The 25,522-nt window shown below is 44.5% G+C and overlaps 1 protein-coding gene across 4 annotated transcripts in view; it reads left to right on the top strand.

Moving 5' to 3' along the window:
* MED23 (mediator complex subunit 23) overlaps positions 1–25,522 on the top strand; it is a 39,416-nt gene extending 13,894 nt beyond the window's left edge. For 2 of the 4 annotated variants that reach the window (XM_076069957.1, XM_032961533.2), the window contains 19 exons: positions 739–942; positions 2,237–2,380; positions 2,744–2,904; positions 3,752–3,997; positions 4,680–4,822; positions 5,223–5,397; positions 5,605–5,768; positions 8,970–9,100; positions 10,135–10,340; positions 10,891–11,071; positions 11,615–11,785; positions 12,173–12,389; positions 12,954–13,178; positions 14,197–14,362; positions 15,105–15,177; positions 16,480–16,694; positions 17,888–18,008; positions 20,089–20,220; positions 21,841–25,522. In XM_076069957.1, coding sequence (XP_075926072.1) covers positions 739–942; positions 2,237–2,380; positions 2,744–2,904; positions 3,752–3,997; positions 4,680–4,822; positions 5,223–5,397; positions 5,605–5,768; positions 8,970–9,100; positions 10,135–10,340; positions 10,891–11,071; positions 11,615–11,785; positions 12,173–12,389; positions 12,954–13,178; positions 14,197–14,362; positions 15,105–15,177; positions 16,480–16,694; positions 17,888–18,008; positions 20,089–20,220; positions 21,841–22,137 — 3,372 coding nt within the window. In that variant the 3' untranslated portion in view covers positions 22,138–25,522. The remainder of the gene's footprint in view (positions 1–738; positions 943–2,236; positions 2,381–2,743; positions 2,905–3,751; positions 3,998–4,679; positions 4,823–5,222; positions 5,398–5,604; positions 5,769–8,969; positions 9,101–10,134; positions 10,341–10,890; positions 11,072–11,614; positions 11,786–12,172; positions 12,390–12,953; positions 13,179–14,196; positions 14,363–15,104; positions 15,178–16,479; positions 16,695–17,887; positions 18,009–20,088; positions 20,221–21,840) is intronic. The other 2 variants (XM_032961534.2, XM_076069958.1) reach the window with 1 other exon arrangement.

Below are 25,522 nucleotides of genomic sequence, written 5' to 3'. Positions count from 1 at the left end.
AAACGTATTTTACGTCAATGCAATTAAATTCCGTGTGACTTGTCTTCTTGGTAAAGACTGCATGGGCTTTACCACTTACGTTCGACACCTGCTAGGTGTGACTATTAACATGTTTGCGTGTAATGTTCACTCGGCACGCATGTGGCTTAGTGAGGTGCTAATATCAATTTTGCTGTTATCACGTGCTGGGATCATGCAGCTTAAACAGCCGATGCCTGTTAATGCGTACATACGCATGCATGTATGCAGATGTAGGTTCAATTAGAAGCTTTCACTTCTGCAAGAGGTGCCTTGGTGTCTAACCCACATCCAACTGTTCAAGCAAGATGCAACCCAAACACCAAACATTTCTTATCTCTTTACACACGTATTTAGGCTGTCACCCAAGTTGTTCGAAATGGGTTTGAAGCTTCAGTGATGGGAAAATGATAAAGTTACAGTTTAGTTTAATGATTATGGAACTTCAGGTATCTTACAGTAATGTCACTCCCATATATTGTGATACGTCATGCATGCAGTTATGTCTTTGGAGTGTTTGGTCTAGCTCTCACGGATAATTAGTTTTTGCTCAACAAGAAATTTACAAACTCTTATCAAAAAGCCTCGTACACATAGTCTAGGTGGTTATCACGCCACATGAGCCAATCATTTTTGGCTTCCCGCTTTGGGTTGCATTTTCATTTTAACGGTGTGCCGATGTTCTGAGCCGGGTCTGATCCATGAAACTGTCCCTTTCAGCAAAAGCAACGCTGCCCAGTGCTGGAAGACCAGCTGGTGGATTTGGTGGTAGTCGCTATGGAGCGCTCGGAGACTGAGGAGGACCGCCTGGACGACGGAGGCGCCAGCCAGCTGCTGTGGCAGCACCTGTCCAGCCAGCTCATCTTCTTTGTTCTCTTCCAGTTCGCAAGCTTCCCACACATGGTGCTCTCCCTCCACCAGAAGGTGCGGTGGCATTGTGTGTCATAATGCAAACTTGGTTTGTAAAGCGTCTACATATTTCTGTACCTCACGATGCCCTTACACGGGGGACGCGAAGCTTTTTTCTTTGGAAGAGAGCAGGTGGCAGAACCGAGTCCTCTTTGGATTGTGGATTTGTGTGTTTGTGTACGTGTGTGTCTGGTGAGCTGTAGTGGAACGGTTAGCGTGCTGCGTTATGAACCCAGTGACCCGAGTTCAATGCCCACTCACGACCATCACCAGTGACAATTATCTGTATCGTCATGGGCCTCCCCTTGGTCAATTTAGCCTCAAATTAGTATTTCTTGCGATGTGTAAACATTTGCCACTGGGGAGGTAAAGGCAGCCGGGTGTGGTGCTGGCCACCCACCTCCTTGTGTGCTGTACTGGCCTTCATAGGTGCTCACTAACAGCACCTGTCTCAACAGTCTATTAAAGCTATATGGGGGATTCTTTGTCTTTGTGAGTACCTGTTGTGGTGTGTGCATTTGTAAGACAAAGGCAGCTGCTTATGGTGCTGACATCCTTTTGTGCTTGCATGTGGAAAGCAGTGATGTGGTTCTTGCACTTGGCTGTGATAACCTTCACCCAGGTTTCATTCTCGTCACGCACGAAGCCCGCTGCCCCAATTCTCCTTTTGGTTAACTCAGACTGAGATGAGTACCTGTGTCTGTGCATGAATGTCAGCACTGAAGAGACAGCAGAAACTGGGCAAGGTGATCTTCACTCCATTCTCTTTGTAATGGCTACTTATAATAGCTGCTCACCAGATTTTTTTTCTTCAACAGTGTAGAAGACTATATAGGTTGTAATTCAGCAACGGACAATTATAATTGGAGCATGCTAAGTTGATATAGCTTAATAGCACTCAAAAAACACAGTTCTTGGCACAAATGAACCGCAATACATTGCTGATCTCGTCAAGTTGCATAAACCATCACGCGAACTCCTCGAAGCAGTTTTTTGGCGAGCCATCGAACAAAGACAGCCACTGGATGGCGTACTTTTAGATGAGCTTTTGCAGCCATCTGGAACGCTCTTCCGCTACTAGGAAGTCTGGAGCTATGCACTTTTAAATCTAGATTGAAAACTCATTTATTTAGAACTGCTTTTTGAGTTAAATTTGTCCTTTCCTCCACACCTCCATTTAGCATGATCGGCTGCGTATGGTGCAAACGAAGTTCAACATACATACAAATGCGCCTTGTATAACACGGTCACATGGTCCGTCTGGTTATATTGTACATGTTTGTGTTATATTTTTGTCTATTCCGTGTAGTTGGCTGGCCGTGGTTTGATCAAGGGCAGGGACCACCTCATGTGGGTGCTTCTGCAGTTCATCTCGGGCAGCATCCAGAAGAACGCTCTGGCCGACTTCCTACCCGTGATGAAGCTCTTTGATCTCCTGTACCCTGAGAAGGAGGTGGGGTCCTGCTGCTGAAAGTACCCTTGCTTGGTAGTCATCTCATATTCGTGTCCCATTCATCCACGAAAGACTCGCCAAATTCCGAGAGATTTTTTTTTTTGTGAATGAATCTGCTTTTTGGGAAGTTTGGCCAAATTCTTTTGAGTGCTGTCCATGCTGAAGGCACGTGTATAAACGTGGAGAAAATCCCTCGCGTTCGGGGGCTAACACACCAGCAGTTCTGGTAATGAAATCTGTGTTGTCCATCAGCCTTTCCTCCATGTTACTGGATTACACGTGTGTATCACAGTGCCTGAAATGATACGTTGAAAATCAGTGTTTGAAATGTAGTTGTTATGTCATTCAATTTGTGAAAGGCAGTGTTGCCCTGTGCAGTGCATACCAGTGCCGGACATCAGCAAGCCCCAGTCAACGCACGCCTTTGCCATGACCTGCATCTGGATTCACCTCAACAAGAAAGCGCAAAGCGACAACTCCAAGCTGCAGATCCCCATCCCACACTCCCTCAAGCTGCACCACGAGTAAGGGCCCTGCCATCGCCCTGAATTCCCCTTGATCGCTCCGCGAGCCAGACACCCACTGAAGCTGGATCGGGAACACCGCCTCCACTATTCTTGGAATTCTCCTTAGATTTCAAGGCTGGGGTCCGCACCTGGGCGATCGGTTTGCGCGAACAAATCGCTCTCGTAGTCGCAACAAATAAATCGCCTGCAACTGCTTTGTCCGCATCTGAGCGAGCAGTTGCGCAACAAGGGGCCTGTCTGGCATGGCTAATGTATGTGCCTGGCCCCCATGCCCCCTTTATAGCAAACCTCCCCCCACACCCCCTGCCCTTGCTGCTTAGCTCCACTCAACACCCATGGTCAGGATTCTACCAAATCGATCATAATTTGCGAATATGCACGTTCAGCTTTGTCGTAAGGCCGAGTAAGGGCGAATTTTAATTGCAAGAAAGCATGGAAATGCAGCATTAATAATGACCTATGTATGACATCCCATTGGTAATGCCTTTGCACCGTGCTAATCACAATGAGTGGCGCCCCAATCGATGGACAAAGTGCAGTAATGCACCTAATTTAAAAGGCTATGGCTGGTGCAGCCGAGCAAGGCTTCAGGTCACTCATTCAATGTAGCTTTGTTAATAGATTCTAGTTTGAAAAAAAAAAATCTCCCCATCGCTGGGACAGTGACAGTTAAGTAAACTCAATTATAGTTTTGCTTAAATACGTGGCACCTTTCTGTCACAAATTTGCCACTCAAAACACTATCACATTAATACTCGTAAACATAAAATCGAAAATCCTATGCTGTGAGAAAATATACCTTGTGCTGTATAAAGAGCTGAGTATTTACACGTGCACACCACAGTTTCCTGCAGCAGAGCCTGCGCAACAAGACCCTGACGATGACCGATTACAAGATCGCTCTGCTTTGCAACGCCTTCTCCACCAACTCGGAGTACTTCCCGCTGCCAATGGGCGTACTGGTGGAGACCATCTACGGCAATGGCAAGTCCACAATCCCGCTGCCCGGCACGAGCTGCATTGCGTCGGGCTCCACGTCGCCGCTGCCTATGAACCTGCTCGACTCCCTCACCGTCCACGCCAAGATGAGGTGTGACCCAACCCCCCCTTCTCCCCGCTCTCGTAACCTTTCCACTCGACTCACGGCCACGTATTATTGTGTGTGTACGTTGAACTTCTTTCGCACTGTACATAGCCAACCGTGCTAATCGGAGGTGCGGGGGAAGGACAACAAACTAAATACAAAAAGCAGTTCTAAATAAATTAGTTTTCTGTCTAGATTTAAAAGTGCGTGCCTCCCGTTTGCTTTCTAATATCAAAAAGAAGAGCGTTCCAGATGGCCGCGGAAGCGCTTCTGAAAGCGCGCAATGGAGTGACCGTCTTTGTTCAATGGTTAGCCAAACACGGATGACCGGAATCCACGTGATGGTTTATGCTCCTTTACGAGAATACATCATAAGGTCGTGCTCATTGCACGCAAAGTGCTTTCCACAAATGGACCGCAATGCCTTGCTGATCTCATTTTCATGTAGTCTCTTGTGTATTTGCTGACTCATGTTCTGTATTGTTTTATCACATATAAGGAGATGTTTACGTATTATTCACATACATTGTATATAATCAATGATTAATTGCACAAATCATTGCATACATTTGGAGTGTCCTTAATTTTTGTTTGGATTTATGAATCGTTATGTGCTTCGTATCTACAAACGAACATCGGTTTGATTAGTTTTGGGGTTGTCTCTTGCTGGTACCCATCGGTGTCGCAGCTTGATCCACAGCATCGCCACCCGTGTCATCAAGCTCGCGCATGCCAAGTCCACCATCGCTCTGGCTCCGGCCCTCGTGGAAACCTACAGCCGCCTGCTGGTCTACATGGAGATCGAGTCTCTGGGCATCAAAGGCTTCATCAGTAAGCTCTTGCCACATCTGAGTCTTTGAACACGTGTTATTGTGTTTAGGGATTGGGCTGCACAACTATGTCGGATCTGGTAGAAGGAAGCAAGCAATGATGGTCTACGATGGCATCACTTGCATTGGCTGCCTTTATATTTGACTCTAGCTTGCACGCACAAAAATGTGCATGACATTTATCGTCCAAATTATGTGTTAAGACAAATCATTGGCAGAAGTCCTTTGATACTGATGTTGTCATTGTGTTTATGCTCTGGAGAACAAGAGATCGATGATCGATGTTCGGTTGGCGGGTTGATAGCATTTGTCGTGATTTCTTATTTATCAGAGTAGGCCGCGTGCGGGCTGCTATCATTCGTGTTGTCATTGATGTGGACCAATGCCTTCCTGTGGGACAGGCCAGCTGCTGCCCAACGTGTTCAAATCACACGCATGGGGCATCCTGCACACGCTGCTGGAGATGTTCAGCTATCGCATGCACCACATCCAGCCGCACTACCGTGTGCAGCTACTCAGCCACCTGCACTCGCTCGCAGCCGTGCCGCAGACCAACCAGAACCAGCTGCATCTCTGGTACGATAAGATTTTATATTGCAGGTCTTTTCATGATCCATCAACATTATCCACAGTTCTCACCGATTAATCCAAACACTGCATTACAGGCATCCTCCCCAAGGCCCAGCAAAACGATGCTTGAATTTGTGTTCGTATTCGAGCGGTTTGGTGAGTTGAGCTCTCTTGTCGCTTCTCCCGTTCTGCTGTACTTGTGCCTGGCGGCAGCGTCGAGAGCACAGCGCTACGTCTCATATCAGGGCTGGGCAGCTCCGAGGTGCAGCCTCAGCTGTCGCGATTCCTCAACGACCCCAAGCAGCTGCTCTCCACCGAGTCGGAGGAGTTGAACAGAGCTCTCATCCTGACTCTTGCGAGAGCCACGCACGTGACTGGTACCACTGCCGAAGCACTCGCCTCCAAATTTGCACGCACTCAGTGTCATTGGAGGGCTTACATGGACGGCAGTCGACCAGCTTGGCAGACACCACTTATATTTGTCCTGTATACAGCTGCGGTGGTGAGATGTTTACTACCTCGCCAGATATACAGGAGGTTATGGGTTTGATTCCAACCCTGACACCATTATATTTGGAGTTTGCTTGTTCTCCCCGTAGTCGCGTGGAGTTTTCTCCGGTTTTTCCCTCCACGTTTAGAAACATGCTTTTAGATTATTTGGCTGCTATGCATTTCTACAATGGTAAGCCACTAAGTTGAGTTTTCATTTGTGGCCTGATTGCTTCTGAAAAGGGATATGGAGCTCAATGGGCCTTACCTGGTAAAATAAAGAAAATAGTTTAATTTGCGTTCTTCTTTCCTTGCGTGGGTTGGCCACTGAAACGTCGTTCATCTGTCTTGGTATCATGACTGCTGAGTATTTCAACTCCTTCAGGCCAATTTATTAGAATCAGTGTTTTTTTAAAATGTAATCTGCTATTATTGTCATCATGATCCAACCCTCATTTAATTTTCCATTTGCTGGCCTCTTACATTTTTTACTTTAAGCCCTCTGCTTAACCCGTAACAATATAATTAGTTTTCTGTCATTGTTATTGCTTTAATGTTGTATTCGATGTGAGATTTTAAACTGATTACAACCACATGGAGTCAACATAGTAAATGATGAACGAATATGATATTACTGTAAAATATGCTCAATAGGTGAGACTGAAAATATAGTTACGTTTGGTTGTAGCGATCAGCAGTGGACGGTCCTTTTTTGTGCATTGAAGGGATTGTTTTCGTTTTTCAAAAAACATTTCTCATGGATGTTGTCCGAGGAACAGCCAATAGCCAGATAGAATATTCACTTAAATAAGGATTTCTAATTGAATTTTGAATAGCAGCGTTTATTTTGTAATTGTTGATACTAAAACAAGTAAATATTTTACAAACGTGTAAAATATTAATTTTTGGTGTTAAAGATCAAGTAACTACAGTGAGGGAAAAAAATATTTGACCCCCTGCTGATTTTGTACGTTTGGCCACTGACAAAGAAATGATCAGTCTATAATTTTAATGGTAGGTTTATTTGAACAGTGAGAGAGAATAACAAAAAAATCCAGAAATAACGCATATAAAAAATGTTATAAATTGATTTGCATTTTAATGAAGGAAATAAGTATTTGACCCCTCTGCAAAACATGACTTAGTACTTGGTGGCAAAACCCTTGTTGGCAATCACAGAGGTCAGACGTTTCTTGTAGTTGGCCACCAGGTTTGCACACATCTCAGGAGGGATTTTGTCCCACTCTTTGCATATCTTCTCCAAGTCATTAAGGTTTCGAGGCTGACATTTGGCAACTCGAACCTTCAGCTCCCTCCACAGATTTTCTGTGGGATTAAGGTCTGGAGACTGGCTAGGCCACTCCAGGACCTTAATGTGCTTCTTCTTGAGCCACTCCTTTGTTGCCTTGGCCGTGTATTTTGGGTCATTGTCATGCTGGAATACCCATCCACGACCCATTTTCAATGCCCTGGCTGAGGGAAGGAGGTTCTCACCCAAGATTTGACGGTACATGGCCCCGTCCATCATCCCTTTGATGCGGTGAAGTTGTCCTGTCCCCTTAGCAGAAAAACATCCCAAAGCATAATGTTTCCACCTCCATGTTTGACGGTGGGGATGGTGTTTTTGGGGTCATAGGCAGCATTCCTCCTCCTCCAAACACGGCGAGTTGAGTTGATGCCAAAGAGCTCCATTTTGGTCTCATCTGACCACAACACTTTCACCCAGTTGTCCTCTGAATCATTCAGCTGTTCATTGGCAATCTTCAGACGGGCATGTATATGTGCTTTCTTGAGAAGGGGGACCTTGCGGGCGCGGCAGGATTTCAGTCCTTCACGGCGTAGTGTGTTACCAATTGTTTTCTTGGTGACTATGGTCCCTGCTTCCTTGAGATCATTGACTAGATCCTCCCGTGTAGTTCTGGGCTGATTCCTCACCATTCTCATGATCATTGCAACTCTACGAGGTGAGATCTTGCATGTAGCCTCAGGCCGAGGGAGATTGACAGTTCTTTTGTGCTTCTTCCATTTGCGAATAATCGCACCCACTGTTGTCACCTTCTCACCAAGCTGCTCGGCAATGGTCTTGTAGCCCATTCCAGCCTTGTGTAGGTCTACAATCTTGTCCCTGACATCCTTGGAGAGCTCTTTGGTCTTGGCCATGGTGGAGAGTTTGGAATCTGATTGATTGATTGCTTCTGTGGACAGGTGTCTTTTATACAGGTAACAAGCTGAGATTAGGAGCATTCCCTTTAAGAATGTGCTCCTAATCTCTACTCGTTACCTGTATAAAAGACACCTGGGAGCCAGAAATCTTTCTGATTGAGAGGGGGTCAAATACTTATTTCCCTCATTAAAATGCAAATCAATTTATAACATTTTTGACATGCGTTTTTCTGGATTTTGTTGTTATTCTGTCTCTCACTCTTCAAATAAACCTACCATTAAAATTATTGACTGATTTCTTTGTCCGTTGGCAAACGTACAAAATCAGCAGGGGATCAAATACTTTTTTCCCTCACAGTATATAACATGCATTGGCAATTAGTTACTTGCACTTCATTTTTGCTTATGAAATTTAATCAAACTTTGCAACAAAGGACAAACTGCAAAGTTCAAATTTGTCAGACATGATAAAGCAAGAATAATAATTATAGCTTGCGCCATTTGATAATATATGATATATATGCAGTGTTATCTGATGAAAGCAATGGAATAGCATTTTTTTCAGTGCATTTTTATCAGAATTCAAAATCAGAATCTTTTTACTGGAGGAATCCGATGAGCTATGAAACTCTTTTTCACAGATGTCCAGTAGGGGTGGGCAGGTCAGCAAGTTACAACAACAGACAATACAAAAAACTACAGGAGTAAAAATTGAGAAAAAGTTCGGAAGGTACGGCTAATTTTGTTGATAACTTCAAAGTTGGAAGGAACCGGTCGAGCATTGTCATGCTGTTTAAAATGTATCACCATCGAAACAACATTTGGAGAGGCAGGCCTTTAGCAATTGACATGGTAATTCAATGTACCGAATGATAAAATTTTCATTAAATTGAAGTGCAAATTCTGATGTTGTTGTATCCCTCCAGAGAAGCACATCCTCTCAAGTTCAGAGTCTGTGTCTGGGACCTGGTGCAAGGACATTCTACAGGCCATCATGACCCTGACGCCACACAACTGGGCATCCCACACACTCAGCTGCTTTCCTCCTCCCCTCCAGGTCATCACCACTGCTTTAACTCTACAGTTCATCAAGTTCACTCATCGTGACGTAAACCAATAATCCAGTGCTTTGGAGGCAATACCTGATGCATTTCCCAAGTCCACCTGTGCTGCTAAGTACCCATGTAGTGGTTGTATATCGAGTAGATTCATGAACCCGTATGCGTGCAACTCATATGTGCGGTTTTGCTCCCACACATGGTAAATGCTCCTTGACAATTAAATAGCCAAATGCGCCATTGCAGGACCCTTGTGCTGAAAATGGGGTCCCAATCCGCTGGTTGAAATGTTACATTTGTATGGCAAGAATTCTAGATTTAAAGCTTTCGTGACTGCTAGGATCCATACTCTTTGGTTCTATTGGGTAAAGTCACGTAGGTGAAAATAAAATAACAAAAAATCACGACGTTTCGGCCACAACACAAGCGGCCTTCATCAGGTGAAGGGACGAGACTGTCTGGAGGACCTGATGAAGGCCGCTTGTGTTGTGGCCGAAACGTGATTTTTTTGTTATTTTATTTTCATTTACGTGACTTTACCCAATAGAACCAAAGAGTATGGCAAGAATTGTTGCGTAGAACATCCCACTGCTGGCTTAGGGCCACTAATGGAGTTGAGTAATGAGGCACTTTGACCTGACTTGCATTCATACATTTGTAAGTATGTATGTTGAACTTCTTTCACGCTGTATGAAGCCAACCGTGCTAAACGGGAGGTGCGGGGGTATGAACAACAAACTAAACACAAAAAGCAGTTGCTGTCAGCAAGTTAAATAACAATTATGTATAACCTGTACAACATGATTTTAACAAAGTCATAGTGGCTTCCTGCTGTATACAGATTAGCCACTCAAAAGTCAGTGATTCTATGCGAATAATGGGCTGGGTTGTCCCACCACCCAACCTTCTGACCGGCAGTTTTAACGGGGGCAACCTTCCGATCGCGAGCCCTGCGCCTTCACCACGGCGCCGCCCCCGAGCTCCCCGTCGGGGGGAATGAGCTTGTGTAATTTGTCTCCGTGCCCTCCCACAGGCATTCTTCAAGCAGAACTCCGTGCCGCAGGAGAACCGCGTGAATCTCAAGAAGAACGTGGAGGAGGAATACCGCAAGTGGAAGGCCATGACGAGTGAGAACGATCTCGTCAACCACTTCACGGCGCCTGGCTCCTCCCCGCTCTTCCTCTGCCTCCTCTGGAAGATGCTTCTGGAGTCGGACCACATCCGCCTGGTCACGTACAAGTGAGCAATGCGCTCACCCTGTTTGGGCAACCCTTTGAGTCACCCGTGCGCAAAGAGGGGTGAAGGCTCGATTCGCAAGCACGCGGCTTCCGTTTGTTGACACGCGCCTCGGTTGTGTGTCCCCCCAGGCTGTCTTAGCTCTTGCTGAGAACATCCAGCAACACGGAAACGTTCGTTAATTGAAAAGTAAAAACTAGTCGAGGGATTTTTTGTTTCTGAAATAAAAGTCGCTTGTAAAAGGCCCATTGTGCGGTGAAACATTCCTTTACAGAAAGACCCAAAGAATATGAATTCCTTTTCCTCCTATCTGCATGTCTATGTTTATATAGCTAAATCTATTTGCATATTTTGGACCAGGCAAGCTGTCTAATTGGGGAGGGGGGGGGGTGTTCAATAATCTCGGAAGGTTAACTTTTAATCAGAGCGTTTACGACTCCACTTGCCTCGAACGTCCGTGCATGCAACCGTGGCAACGTCATTGCTACTTTGTGGTGCACGGTGCCTATTGCCGACAGCGTCGTTCTTGTTGTTGGTGTTGTCGTGCGGGCAGGGTGCTGGAGAGGATCGGAGCGCGTGCCCTCGCCGCTCACGTGCGAATGTTCGCAGACTTCCTTGTCTACGAGTTCTCCACGTCCGTGGGTGGGCAGCAGGTTAACCGTTGGATCGAGATCCTCAACGACATGGTGTGGAAGTACAACATTGTCACCCTTGACCGCCTCGTCCTCTGCCTGGTAAGTGCTCACGAAGGCCGGTGATGGGCACACCCTTTCACACTTGAGTGACCGTTTAAAGGAATACACAATCAAATTATGAGCAGCTGTTGTCGTGTAGGTATGTCTCTAGGTTTTGTGTCCCAAGATCTCTGACAAGTATGAAGCTTTATCAATAAGCAAGATAATTTTAGAATAGTCTAGAGTCCCGTGATGTTACTGAAACATATAGGAGTCATGTGGTAGTGACATCACTAGTGTTTTATAATGGCATGACTAACCAAAATAGAAACATCTCGGAGTATGCAGATGGTGCAGGTTTATTCACGCTGACATTGGCTGGTTCGCTGCAGCTATTTGTAAGTCTTAGGTACTTGGACTAGACATTGGAACCTTCAGGTGATCTAAGAAAAACTCAGTCGATGGCAAGAGAATGGTTTGTAGTTATAGTTATTATTTATTTAAGGTAATGGTACCCAGTTTCATTCGCGGCGTCTTCCTTTTATCAGCAATCATTGCCGATCCGCCAATAAAACAATCGCTACCTCCCACCAACCGACACAGGCGCTGCGCTGCCACGAGGGGAACGAGGCACAGGTGTGCTTCTTCATCATCCAGCTCCTGCTGCTCAAGCCCAGCGACTTCCGTAATCGCGTCAACGACTTCGTCAAGGAGAACTCGCCCGAGCACTGGCTCCAGAACGACTGGCACGCCAAGCACATGAGCTACCACAAGGTGGCGTTTGTGCGTTCTGATGGGGCATGGCGGGACTTTTTGTTAGAGTGGGTTCACGGTTTGCGCACCGCGCTACAAATCCAATAGTTACATTCGATCCAGACCGTGGATAATATCGGTGCCAAGTGGTATCCGACCCTGTTATTGGGTCCTCCTGGAGGTTGAATCATCCACAACACGAGTCGCTAGTGTGATGCATAAACCCGAGTACTGGGGATACGAGGCTAACTGGGTGTGATGCTGACAGTATATTTTTGGAGAAAAAAACACATTTCTTACAAAAAATGAAAATGCGTGTCTCATCATTTGTACTGCTGCCGTGTGATAAGGATGACAACCCCTAGGCTCACACGGTGCCCTCTCCCACCTCTCGTTGCGCGATTCTAGAAATATCCGGAAAAGCTGTACTTCGAAGGCCTGGCAGAGCAGGTGAACCCCCCCGTGGCTATGCAGCCACAGTACCTGCCCATCTACTTTGGCAACGTTTGCCTGCGGTTTCTCCCCGTCTTCGACATCGTCATCCACCGCTTTCTGGAGCTGCCGCCCGTCGCAAAGTCCCTCGAGACGCTTCTCGACCACCTTGGCGGCCTCTACAAGTTTCACGGTGACCCGGGTTTCCAGCTGAAGCGGAGGGGATTTCATGTTTTGTAGAGAAGCAATAACGATGACAAATTGTTCCTCCGCTCAAATGAGCATTGGCCACTGTTCACCTTCATTGGTCGTTTAGAGCGAGTGGTGAAATTTTCACATTGTGGTACTTGCTTTTATCAAATTGGTACTCATTTTAAACTCCCTGATAAATTACTGACTGGGCGACCTTTATTTGAACTGAAATCCTCCTGTGAGTTGAGTGCTCCTGTTGTGAGCCCTGCAGCCAGATAACGATACTATACATTATCCGGCATAGCCTCGCTGACTACCAACATGATTTTTAAGGAGATCCTTCATTGAAATGTTTTGGCTGGTTTCTATCTACTGATGTACATATCAACTGCCACGTTGCCATGGATACATATTGCTTTAATATTTTATATCTAAGCAACACATTACCAAATAGATGTTTCCGTCGCGTCTTCCTTTCAACAATAAATGGTTTATTGTGCATGCCCCATACATTGTTTTTGCTTGCGCGCTGACCAGTATGTGCCCTTGGCTCTCTATCCCACAGATCGTCCCATCACGTACCTCTACAACACCTTCCACTACTACGAGCGCAAGCTGCGGGAGCAGCCGAGCCTGAAGCGCAAGCTGGTGCAGACGGTGCTCGGCTCGCAGAAGGATAACCGCCCGCAAGGCTGGTGCCTGAGCGAGATGTACCTCAACTCTCGTCGGGAGGGATCGTGGACGCCCGATGACTCCTACTACTGCAAGCTCATGGCGCGGCTCGTAGACAATATCCTCGCCCCCCGCAGTGGGATCTTATGGGCATGGAAAGAAATTGTTTCCCTTCACTGGCTTAAAAATGCCACTTGCAAAACTGATCAACTGAACTAAAACTAAACTTTTGTTTCATTTTAGCATGTACGGCCCACTGAGTTCTATAGCTCGTTTTGTCAGAAGCGACCTGGCCACAAACGATAGCCCACCAAAGTGGCTTATCGTGTGGAAATTTATTACAGTCAAATACTCTAAACGCATGTTGATTTTAAATGTGAAGGGAAAAACCGGAGGACCCGGAGAAATATCCACGCGACCAAAGGGAGGACATGCAAACTCCAAATATGCAGCAGGTGTCAGGGTTGGATTGAACCCACAATCTCCGGGTATACCAGGCGAGGTAGTTAACATCTCGGCACCGCGGCACTCTCTAACGTTGCATTTACTTTGTGGCACACGGACAGCTGCGACTGGGGGGTGGGGTCCCTGCTTGAGGAGACTGCAGAGGGGGCATTGGAATGGTTCGGATGGGATGCAATGTAAGGTTTATTCAGTTGCTAAGTCATTTAAGCACCCTAGAAATGCAAATCCTTAGTCTTGTCTGATTATATATTTTTCTGTCTCCCACAGGCATATTTAGTTTTTCTGAAGCATCGAGGTCATTTATAAATTTATTTAATAGCTAGGCGGCACTGTGGCAATGCTTAACCTGTGATTTTAATCCGCAAGTTCAAACCGTGATTTGGGGTGAACTCGTCCCTTTGGGGTTGGCAAAATGAGTACCTCTTATTGACTAATCTATGTAGTGTAATTTGTCTCCCATAAGAAAGTGGAATATCCACCATTATTTCAGAGCCCCCCAAAAGTGAGGAGCACCGTTGCACACTTGTATCAGTAAGATCACACTTTGAGTTAAGTTTGTAAACAGGTTAGAACCCTCTGAGTTACCCATTGTTATAGTGTGTTCTTCAGTGCTTGAACAGGCACTTGTCAAACTCGCGTACAAGGTGCACTCCTTTAACCACGCGCCGCACCGATGGCCGGCAAGTCCCCGGGCCCGTTCCCGAACTGCGACTGGCGCTTCAACGAGTTCCCGAACCCTGCTGCGCACGCGCTGCACGTCACCTGCGTGGAGCTCATGGCTCTCGCCGTCCCAGCTAAGGACGTGGGCAACGCCCTCGTCAACGTCGTGCTCAAGAGGTGGGTCACTAGCGGGGGTGGCGAGGGTGGCGGAGGCGGCCGGTGTGGGCCAGGCCTCCTGGCTCGGAGGGAGGAAGCCACGTGCGCGTCGGGGGCACTGAGCCAACTCCGCCGAGCTGCCGAGTTATTCGATGAACAGCGTTCAGATTCATTGATGCAATCGCATCTTGAGATGCTTTGTAAAAGTTTGAGACATGCCGGGAGACTGGTGGTGAGTGAGAATGTCGGGCGCATATGTAGCTACCGCAGCGTGGTAGGGGGCTATTGCAGATGGAGAGGTCTGAACAATAGCCTTTTGACACCTCCTCCAAACTTACAATTCCTGTGGATGATGAGAGAAGCCAAGGGACTAAGTTTTATGAGTAATAAGCATGCATTGCTGTTAACACATACATTGTAATATAACTCGAGCATACACAATAGAGTTACTGCTCTAATTTGCTATAGCTTAAACTCTAAAAAGAATACATGAAAAATATTATTTAAATGATTAATTTATTTGATGCAGGCAGTGGTGACTTGGTTGAGCCTCTTTTGTCACTACCACTAATCACAAGATTGCTGAAACTTGGATTTGAACACAAGCCCGTCAGTGGTGTTACCAGATGGTTTAAAAGCCAAAATCATTACAGCCACACAACATCCACAACAACTCTGAGGATTTTTTTTAAATTCTATGTATACAATTTACGGATGGTTTGCTGTTATTGAAGACACATTGTTGTGGGCGTGCTGTGTGCAGCCAGCCGTTGGTGCCCAGGGAAAACATCACAGCGTGGATGAATGCCATCGGCCTCGTCATCACAGCTTTGCCGGTTTGTTTGGGGTGTACGGGGTGTGTTGGGTATAACGCAGGGTCATACACGGTTTGACGGTGACATACAGTTGCATAGTAGACTGAATAGTTTTGGATTCTTGTGCAATATTTAACAGGTTAAGCAAACTAAAAAGACGCTATTTTGGCCAACTACGTCTTAGTCTTTCAGCCATTTGACCAACGGTGAATACCTTAATTGTGCTCGAAAACATTGCATTTTGCAAAATATTACAAATTGTGTTTATGGCTGGGTGGCTCTTCTTTATGCCTAACAATCTGAAGGTCTTGAGCTCAGATTCCTGGCAGTATAACTCTTGTTCACGTTCCACAAAGTGGTACACATTTCATTTTCCCCGGAAATGCAAATGGACTCTCTTTAACCTCTGACCAGGCTTTAAACTCGCAGCCTTCCGATGGAAAGTCAAGTGCACTATAACCACAGCATCAACTGGCCGGACTGTCAGGAGAGGATTGTAAATCTGTTTTTTTTGTATAACCAGGTGAGATCTTAACAAACGAGGATAGTATAAATTTCCAAAAGTGACCTGGGGCATTAGTCTGCCAGTTGCGGAGTCATGACTGCGATGAATAATCCCAATTGAATAATTCGCGGGTATTAGAATTTTTTTTAATTTTGCCCACGACGCCAGCATGCAATGACCTATAATTGCGAATGCCGTCAGAGGATGTATGTATGTATTTTGAACTTCTTTTGCACTGCACGCAGCCAACAGTGCTTATCGGATGTGTGGGATCTTTCAATGTGCACAGAAAAACAGACGTCGTGTAATACGGTTAATACACCTGCAGTATTAACCAGCGTGGCTCCTGGATTCGAACCGGCGAAACTCTCCAACATGCAGCAAACTCGCTACCGCAAGGCCATGTCAATGCCTTTTTTTGGGGGGCTTGTGTTAGAACTACCATCCACCTTTATTCCGAGTTAGGCTAAATTAAACTTTTTTTTCTATTTTGTAGTTTACCAGGTAAGGCCCACTGAGCTATATGGCTCTTTTTCAGAAGTGACCTGGCCACAAATGATAGCTCAATGAAGTGGCTTATCATGTGGAAATGTATAGCAGCCAAATACTCTAAACGCATATTTCTAAATGTGGAGGGAAAAACCGAAGGAACCGGAGAAAAATCTACGCGACCACGGGAAAGAGACATGCAAACTCCAGATATACAGTTGTCGGGAGTCAGGATCAAACTCACGACCTCCTGCATACCAGGCGAGGCAGTTCAAATCTTACCACCGCTACACCACCGCCACTTTCCCCCCCGACGTGACGGTGTGCAGGAGCCGTACTGGATGGTGCTGAATGACCGCGTGGTCGGGGTGATGAACAGCCCCCTCCTGGCGCACGAGTCCGAGTGGGTCGGCTTTCCGTTCCAGCTGTTTGACTTCACGTCCTGCCACCAGGCGTACGGCGAGATGTACTGCAGCTACGTGCTGGCCCTGGCGCATGCCGTGTGGCACCACTCCAGCATTGGGCAGCTTACGCTCATACCCAGGTCCGCCATTTGCCTGCTGAGCAGTGCACGTGTCTCTTTGTTAGTGAGCGTGTATTTGCACGTGTTTCCATGTATGTGTTTGTATTATATACAGTCTGTTAAAGGATAAATGGTGATTGTATTTGTGTCTAAATATATTGACAATGGTAGTGTAGTGGTTAGCGCATCGCACTATGAACCCAGCAACCCGAGTTCAATTCCTGCTCACTGCAATTATCTGCGACGAATATTTTAACCATTCCTGGCCCTCCCCCAGGTTGACTCAGCCTTCAATAAGTACTGGGTGCGGTGTTTAAAACAGCACTGGGGAGACAAAGGGCGTGGTGCTGGCCTTCATACGTGCTCGCTAACACCGTATGTCCCAACAGTCTTGTTCACCCTAGGTAAACTCAGATTTAAATGAGTAACCTTGTGAAAATGACCCTGGGTTGTAAGATATGGCAAAGTCTGAAGCTACGTATGCCATTCCCTATGTGCCATGCTGCTCAATAGGTGATCACTGAGCATTCGTTTGCCTGCATGTTTCATAAGTTATGTTGATTTGTGTATGAATATGTCACCTTGCTTTGGAATTCATTGTTTATATTGTAATATATGTGTGTTTGCATCCAATCTACTGTATCTCCACTTTAACTTTAATTCAAAATTTATGTATAATCTTTACATCTGCAAATACTATTCATTTTGACACTCCCATCTGCTACGTTTCACTTTTAATTAACGAAAAGCTGGAATATTAAAATATACGCGAGTCGCACATTTCGATTCCAATTTCAAAAGAATACATTATTAACATTTCTTACAATCCTGGTGGCAATAATTAAATTTCTGTCGAATTTCCTTTTTTTTAAAGCCTTTTCCAGTATCCATCCATTTCCCCATTAGTGCCTTTTTAATGCCCTTCTGTAGCACCCATCTTGCGAAGTGCTATATCTGGCCCATAATAACGCTCCATAATAACATACCTGCTGTCTAGCATCAGACATCCATTTACGTGCGAAAGGCAGTTATCCCGAACGTCATCCAGCCAATTATGCGCTTCCCTTTTTTAACAGCAGCCGGTGGCACCTGGGAAATTACTTGCGAGCGTGAGTGGCTTTATTATACATTTGCCGTGAGGCAGCTGCAAGGGGGCAATAGTGGTGACCTGAGTAAGACATTTGCGGTGGTGGAATGTGGCGGATTGTGAGCAGGTTTCTGAAGGAGGTGGTGAAACCGCTGGTGAAAACCGAGGTGCAACTGCTCTACGTTTACCACTTGGTGGGGCCATTCCTCTTGCGCTTTCTCCAGGAGCGGACACGTTGCATGCTGGAGGTAAGCAGAGATAATTTAATTCATGAGCACACAGCCACAGCTCTATAACAATGCCATTTTAGTAAACACTTTCAGAGGATGTTGCCTATCTTGCCACGGTGAGGACCGGGTGCTGTTCAAGCCAATGTCTGTTGGTACTTGTCCACGAGTGGCCAAGAGCCATTGGTGGAATTCCCATAGGCCGATTGTCATCTCACTTTAATTGACCTAAGATAGCTTGAAAAAAAAAATTATTGTTATCATACTCTTGGGCTCTGTATTTCGTGGGTTGGTCTACGTAAGTTTTGAACTTAATTGATCAGAAAAATAATTTAAAAGTGCATGGTGGGAGCAAGCACTTTTGTTATGTCATGAGTGAGAGAGATGAATTAGCAACTTTCATTTTACTCAACTGCCATGAATCGATATTGCTTTACAAATATGAAAGAGCACTTTTTTTAGGCGGCATATTCCTTTAATTTCATAAACCTATGAATAGCACGGTTGGCTACGTACGGTGCGAAAGAAGTTCTGCAGACATGCATTACAAATACATGTATTCATTATCTAGGAAAGCCCTTCTAGAATCTTTAAAAATATCTTCAGGTGTGTTCCTAAATTGAGACAACTGGCCAAATGGTTCTGTGGATGATTGGCTTTTCACGTGGGAGGAAACTGGAGTATCTGGAAAACCCATATTTATGTGCGAGGATTCTACGCAAGAGTTTACCCAGATTAGTTCACGAACCGACTTGCTGTCCTGCCGTGTTCTGTCATCTCCTAGCTGCTTTACAGCCTGGAGGAAGGCTTGTAAGTCTCACTGGGTGGGTGTCCTGTAAAAAATAGGAAGATTAACTTAAAGTTATCCATTTAAATAGGATGAGTAGTGTTTCTACTTTCCAATGCAGAATTGTTTCCCTTTAATGGCCACCCCTGGTCCCATATGATGATGATGATGATTTACATGTTTTTTTGTATAGTTTTAGCTTCAATCTTTGTTATTAGATTACATCCTTGAAGAGTAGATTTTTTTTTCACATTACGACAACTATATCTTAAATGCATTATTCAACAAAACATAAAATGCATTTTTATCCATCATTTCAAACAACTTTTATTCAAATAAACGATGCGTGTTCGAATAGAAATAAATGATAAATTCAACATTTGCGTGATACACCCAATGCCACCATGCTCGAGTTGAAGGTTCGATTCGCGCTGCTGCCTGGTAACTTACATGGCAATTGCATAAATGTACTGCCTAATACAGTTTGGCATTTCACATTAAGAGCTTTTTTAATTACTTGTAAGTGCAAGCCTCACTTGTTGAAGCCCATGTGCATTGAGATACAAGGGTTTCAACACAACGCAGAATGCCTTAATTGTTTAAGACTGCAGGAGATGGTTCTTACAAAATACAATATGAAGCCAGATGTGCATTGGTAGGAGAGAACCACTTTTCATTGCTTAATGGCTATAGCATGCAAATGTATAATATATACCAATAAGGACATTACTATGGTTTATGATTTGGGGTAATTGGCAAAGGGCACAGCATCATTGCTGCTACCGAGACACAAGTGCAGATCATTAATTGTAGCATAATTATTATCTGGTACAATGTGTAAAGATCAGCACAAGCGATGCATTTAAATCAGGCTTATTTTCAATCTCTCATGGGTGGTGCAGAGGTTAGAGCACTCTGCTCATAATCAGAATCTGTGAGTTCAATCCCAATGGGAGTCAGCTCTCTCAGTCAACCCTTGGAAATCGAGTAACCACTGTGAAATGAAATGGCTGTCCTATATACTGGACCATGCCAGAGGAATGTGGAATTTCCACCACTGGCTTAGAGAGACCAAATCAAGTTTGGCTTAGAGCCATCAACAGAGATCAGCACTCTCCCAATGCCTGTTTGTGTCAGAGGACAACTTTACTTTTGGCTTGGCACAAGGGCATTCACCAAGTTAAAAAACAATTATCCAATTGCAAAAAGTTTTGAGTGTTTGTGCACATCTCATGCCATGGAAAACTGTTGTCTGTGTACATTTAGAAGTGCGCTTTTTTTCGTCCCCTTTTCCCTCTACGCATCCTGTGCCAGATTGCGGTGGAGTTTTACGAGATGCTGCAAGCGGTCGACCAAAACTGTAAACACATGGGTCACATGGACCCCATCTGCGACTTCCTCTACCATGTCAAGTACATGTTTACCGGCGACAGTGTAAAAGACTCGGTGAGTGGCTCCAAAAGGAAAACCGGTGTGCATTGTTGCCTTTGTAAAACGCACGAGGACTCGTGTGAATACTGTAAAACTCCGCTTTTACTCGTAAACGTAACAATACTGACTCTAGATCCATGAGAACACGGGTATGTACAGTGAGGGAAAAAAGTATTTGATCCCCTGCTGATTTTGTACGTTTGCCCACTGACAAAGAAATGATCAGTCTATAATTTTAATGGTAGGTTTATTTGAACAGTGAGAGGCAAAATAACAACAAAACAATCCAGAAAAACGCATGTCAAAAATGTTGTAAATTGATTTGCATTTTAATGAGGGGGCGAGGCAATGGCGTTACCGTAGTGCCGCTATTGTCTGCGCAGCGCGCAGTCTACCAGCTCTAAAACTCTACTTATCTACCAGTTATGTGTTACTTATTTATTGGATATTTACTTTTGTTACTTATTTACTGTTTTAAGTTCACTCGTTTCTGGTGAGTTTGTTTTCTTTGTGCACGTTGTGATTTTAATGTTAACAACTGATAGTGGAATGTATTACAAATGTAAACTTCATATTAATATGATGGAATTAAGCTGCGGTAACGACGTTAAAGATATGAATGCATGCAAGGTATATAGAGGTGCGGGCTATCTGAAATTTGTAGAAATAGGTTTTACCCTTTTAACTGGCACAAAAACTGACACCTTTATTCAAGGCATCATGTTTGCAATAACCACATCACAAGCAGTCAAAATGCAAACAAAAGAGACAACTCTGATAATAATATGCACTGTCCTTGAATTTGATTGGTCCACACCCGAGACGGCTTTTCTTAGAGCCTAGTCTCCATTGGTGTTGGACCAGAAGAGGCCAAAAGGCGTACAACTCAAAAACAGCGCACTATCAGAGTATTGAGGGCTCGGGGTGAGCATTTACATTATGAGACCTCCTTTGCCAGTAACAAGATATAGTAATAGGTTTTACCCTTTTAACTGGCACAAAAACTGACACCTTTATTCAAATATCTGAAATTAGTTTTACACAAAACGCTATTTTTGCGGGGTATATGCATCTGTGGGTTATATGCAGGAAAATACGGTATATTCACGGAACGAAAAAAACTCGTACAAATGAGACATGAACACGATAATGCAAACAAGATACAATTAAACATACATAATTCATTTTTGAATTGAGACCTTAGTAATGACAATGAATCACATTTCTGCGGGCGTGATTCATTACATACTTACGCAGCTTGTACTGCGATATCAGCTCATAATATCCTGGTAACAGCTCATTGTGACTAAAGTTAGCATTGTTATGATATAAAGTTTGCACCATATCACGTGAGGTCAGCATCACAAGACATGCTCTGTATCCTAATAATTTTCCCACCTCCGATTTGCGCGGCTAGCTCCGTACGGGGCGAAATAAGTTAAAACTCGCGCACACACACACACACACACGTACGTCAGACGAGTTCTGTATTGCATGACGGAAGGCGGGTGTGTTACTCGACTTAAGTTCGGGATCGAACGCCGCAAGGCCCGTAACCCGCACGACCCAACGTCCGGGGGTGGGCACGTGCGAGCCGCCGGCTGACCGGTGCGCCGTCCTGCCGCGCCGCTGCAGGTGGAGAAGATCATCTGCACGCTTCGGCCCGCGCTGCAGCTCCGCCTGCGCTTCGTCACGCACATCAGCAAGGTGGACCCGTCGTCGTCGTCGTCGTCGGCGGCGGCCTCTGCTGCGACGGCAGGCGGCGGAGGTGGAGCGGGCGGTGGGGGTGCCGCACATTCGGCCACAGGTGGAGGCGGAGGCGGTGGCGGCGGCGGCGGCGGCGGCGGCGGCGGCAGCAGCAGCAGCGCATCGCCGGCCGCTTCCCACTCCGGCGCTTCTGCCGGCGCAGTGGCTATGGTGACGGTTCAGTGAAACCAATTTTTAAGAGCTGACGAAGGAAGGCGCGCGAACCGACTAACGAGTGGCACTCGTCTTGTAGGCACCGTGGCCTTTTGCAGGCGTGTGGCCTGTACGGATTTCCACCCGCGTCCTGCTGTGAATTGTCACGATTATGGGTCCACGGTTTGATTTGAGAGTCAATTATTTCTTTTTTTAAGTTTGTGGTGAATGTAGCACCTCTGGTAGCTACAAGGGGTCCCATAAACCAATTATATGTGACATAAATGAATACAAAATTAGTCTTGCACACAATTTGATTGTACTTGTGAAAACATTTTTAATTATGAACATGGATTTGTTACGTAAAAATTGGTCTATTCAAATTAGTATACTGCTGATGCATTCATACATGCATTGCTTATAAGAATCAATTATTACCATTAAAATCTCCTTATATATAAAAGGCAAAGTTGTGAATGTGTGTCTGTTCAAAATGTTTAGCGTAATTTCCAACATGCAACAAACTTGAAATTTGCCATGTGGTTACTTTCCAGACTGTACACCATGCAAAAATTATAAAAATACACTTTTTTTGGGGGGGGGGAGGTCAATAATGCATATTTTTTTTGCACGGTAAGTGAGCTGTGACGTCAAATCTGTCACGTGACCCGCGCATGTGGAAGCGTAACGCATTGTAGTGTAGTGGTTAGCACGCCGCGCTACGAACCCGGCGACCCGAGTTTGATTCCTGCTCACGGCCACCACCGGTGACGATTATTTTTACCGGTCCTGGGCCTCCCCTAGGTCGACTCGGCATCAAACGAGTAACTGTTCTGTGTGAATATCGCCACTGGGGAGACAAAGGCAGCAGGCGTGGTGAATCCAAGTCCCGGGCGAAGCCGGGTAGTACAGCTTGTTATACATAAATGTAATAGGACAAAATGTGAAGGCTCAAATGAAGCAAATAATTATGTTTTTTTTTTATCCAGTGTTTACTCTGAATCACGCTGATTGAATCTTTGTGGGAGTAAGGTCGAATTAATTATTACAGTTTGTCCCTCACTGTCCAACACAACTTTGAAACTTTGTTATTAAGAAAAAAAATACTTGCAAGTAACAAAACAAGTCAATTATGTGTTGCACTCGAGCAACATTGTAACATCACTGAATTGCAATTAAATACATCACGAGTGATATCTCTAGAGCACTATAATGCCCTGCCTTAAAGTAAATTTAAAGTATTTTGTCATGTTGGGACACAAAACTTCTAGAATAATGTTGAGCTGGGTCACGTTTTGTTCCCACGAATCACACGGTCTCACCTACTTTCATTAATGTCTCATACCCTCCTGTACTTCTCTGTCCACACATACCTTCCACTCCCTACGTCTCCCTTCTATAGCCAGGGGGGACCGCTTTTTAGTGTTTTATGTATGTATATTGAACTTCTTTCGCACCATACGTAGTCAACCACGCTAATTGGAGGTGCTGGTCAAAAGGTAAAAGGCCCAATCTTTGCAAATCCCATACCAACGAATCATACGCTAGTCCAACCATTAACCCACACTAGTAAACCTGATTAATCCTAACCTGAGCACCAGTTTTGGGACTTTGCCTGGCCCCATCTGCACGTTCACTTCTCTCTTGGAATTTGCATTGCACCATGACTAAGTAGGGATCTAGGCAAGGTAGGATAGTAGTGGTCATTAAGCAAAGTTTTTTTTACTTAACCATGAATTGTAATGTACAGGTAGGTAAAAAAATAGCTGTGTGTAAAATACGTTTTTTTTCAGTTTAGTTAATGAACACGGTTCAGTGAGCGAGGCAAGAGATGTTGCAGAGTCACTTGTGTTCCAATTGTTTCTGGGGTGGGCACAAGTATCAGGTGTCCGTTCACCAGTGCTCTTACAAAAAAAAAGAGTTACCCCCCCCCCCCCCACGAGATGGAAATCAGACTTAGAATCAGTATGGCACATAGCACACATTAAATGTTACGGATTATGTTTTTTGCAGTTACGGTATGGCTCTCTAACGCGTATTCAGGTTTCACCATGTGTTGTTACAACCCAAAGTCATGGAAGATTTATACATTGTACCTGGAAATGAGGCATACTCCATATTGTCTAATTTTGCTTGAACAGTTTTTAAGTTGGCCAAACCCCTTCCCATGCTAGGCCTGTGTCCCATGTTCGTAGGGCTTGTCATGATCTTTTTAAAAAGCGGACTCGCGGGCTTGCAAAAATTATCTGTGGACTGAAGAGAGATTATCCACTTCTGTATTGGGTCGCGTTGGATATGGTACGTGTGTATATTTAATTTCTTTGCCAACGTACCTAGCCAACTGTGCTAATCGGAGGTGTGGGGGAAGGACAACAAACTAAACACAAAGCAGTTTTAACATCATACTCATGATCATGATTGTAGTCATGATGTTAATGGTCCAGCCTGCGACACCACAGTGTTTACGAAGCCAGAATAAAATAATGTAAAAATTTGCAATGTGCCCCTACTCAAAGGATCAGTAGAGCAGCATGTTTTTATTTAGTCTGCGTGTATTTGAGAAATGCACACAGGACATCAAAAGCCACGACTAGGTTTATGTAATGTACAGATTGTAAATCTTATGGGTTATATTTTGTATGGATGAATTCATAATGCTACGCCACCCAATGAAATGTTGCATACATTTAAAGAACTACTGCTGAACACTTATTTGAACACGTCGACCTAAAACGGCATGTTGGTAAAAATGTTATTGTCATTGTTGTGATCTTTAGTTTCATGTACAATAACACAGAAAGTGAAATTTTTTTACTCGGCAGTAGTGATAATATCTTTGACATGTAATTTGTGTTTGCCTAAACGTGTTAACAACTAGTGTTTTATTTGTATAACGCGAATATATGTGTTGGAAGGGTGTAGCGATTCATTGATTCATTAAAGTCTATTCTTATTCAAGACGTGCATCGAATTGTGCATGTAATAATTGATTTCAGATTCTTGTATGTCGTTTTTTTAATCCCATTAGATTCTAAAGTTGTATACCTCTATAGATTTCACATTAACTACAAGAACAGCAAAGTTAAGAATTGAATTTTAACCCTTGATGGCTGTTCATAGCATCTTAAGAGTGAGTGAATCGTTACATTTCTAACTTCTATTACTGTTCAAACGTTTACAGAGGAATGTTAAAGTTGTATACAAGTTGAGTGAAAACTGGTAGTTTTTAAAATCTATTTTTTTACGCAGCAGACAAGTGCTACAATCATAACATACAAATAGTACAGCATTTTTAAATTCACATTTGTGTTAAATTGGCCTTATTCAGAAAGATAGTTGGTGGATGGAGTAATTCTATGTAAAATGTTCTGAACACCTGCAGTTTTTTCATTGTATATAATAAACTGCACAATACATG

The sequence above is a fragment of the Petromyzon marinus genome, chromosome 27, assembly GCF_048934315.1.
Source record: "Petromyzon marinus isolate PM22_M1 ecotype Great Lakes invasive population chromosome 27, UKy_Petmar_22M1.pri1.0, whole genome shotgun sequence".
Lineage (NCBI taxonomy): Eukaryota > Metazoa > Chordata > Hyperoartia > Petromyzontiformes > Petromyzontidae > Petromyzon > Petromyzon marinus.
Note: the sequence above shows the minus strand (reverse complement) of the source record. Positions and strands in the feature narration are given on the sequence as shown.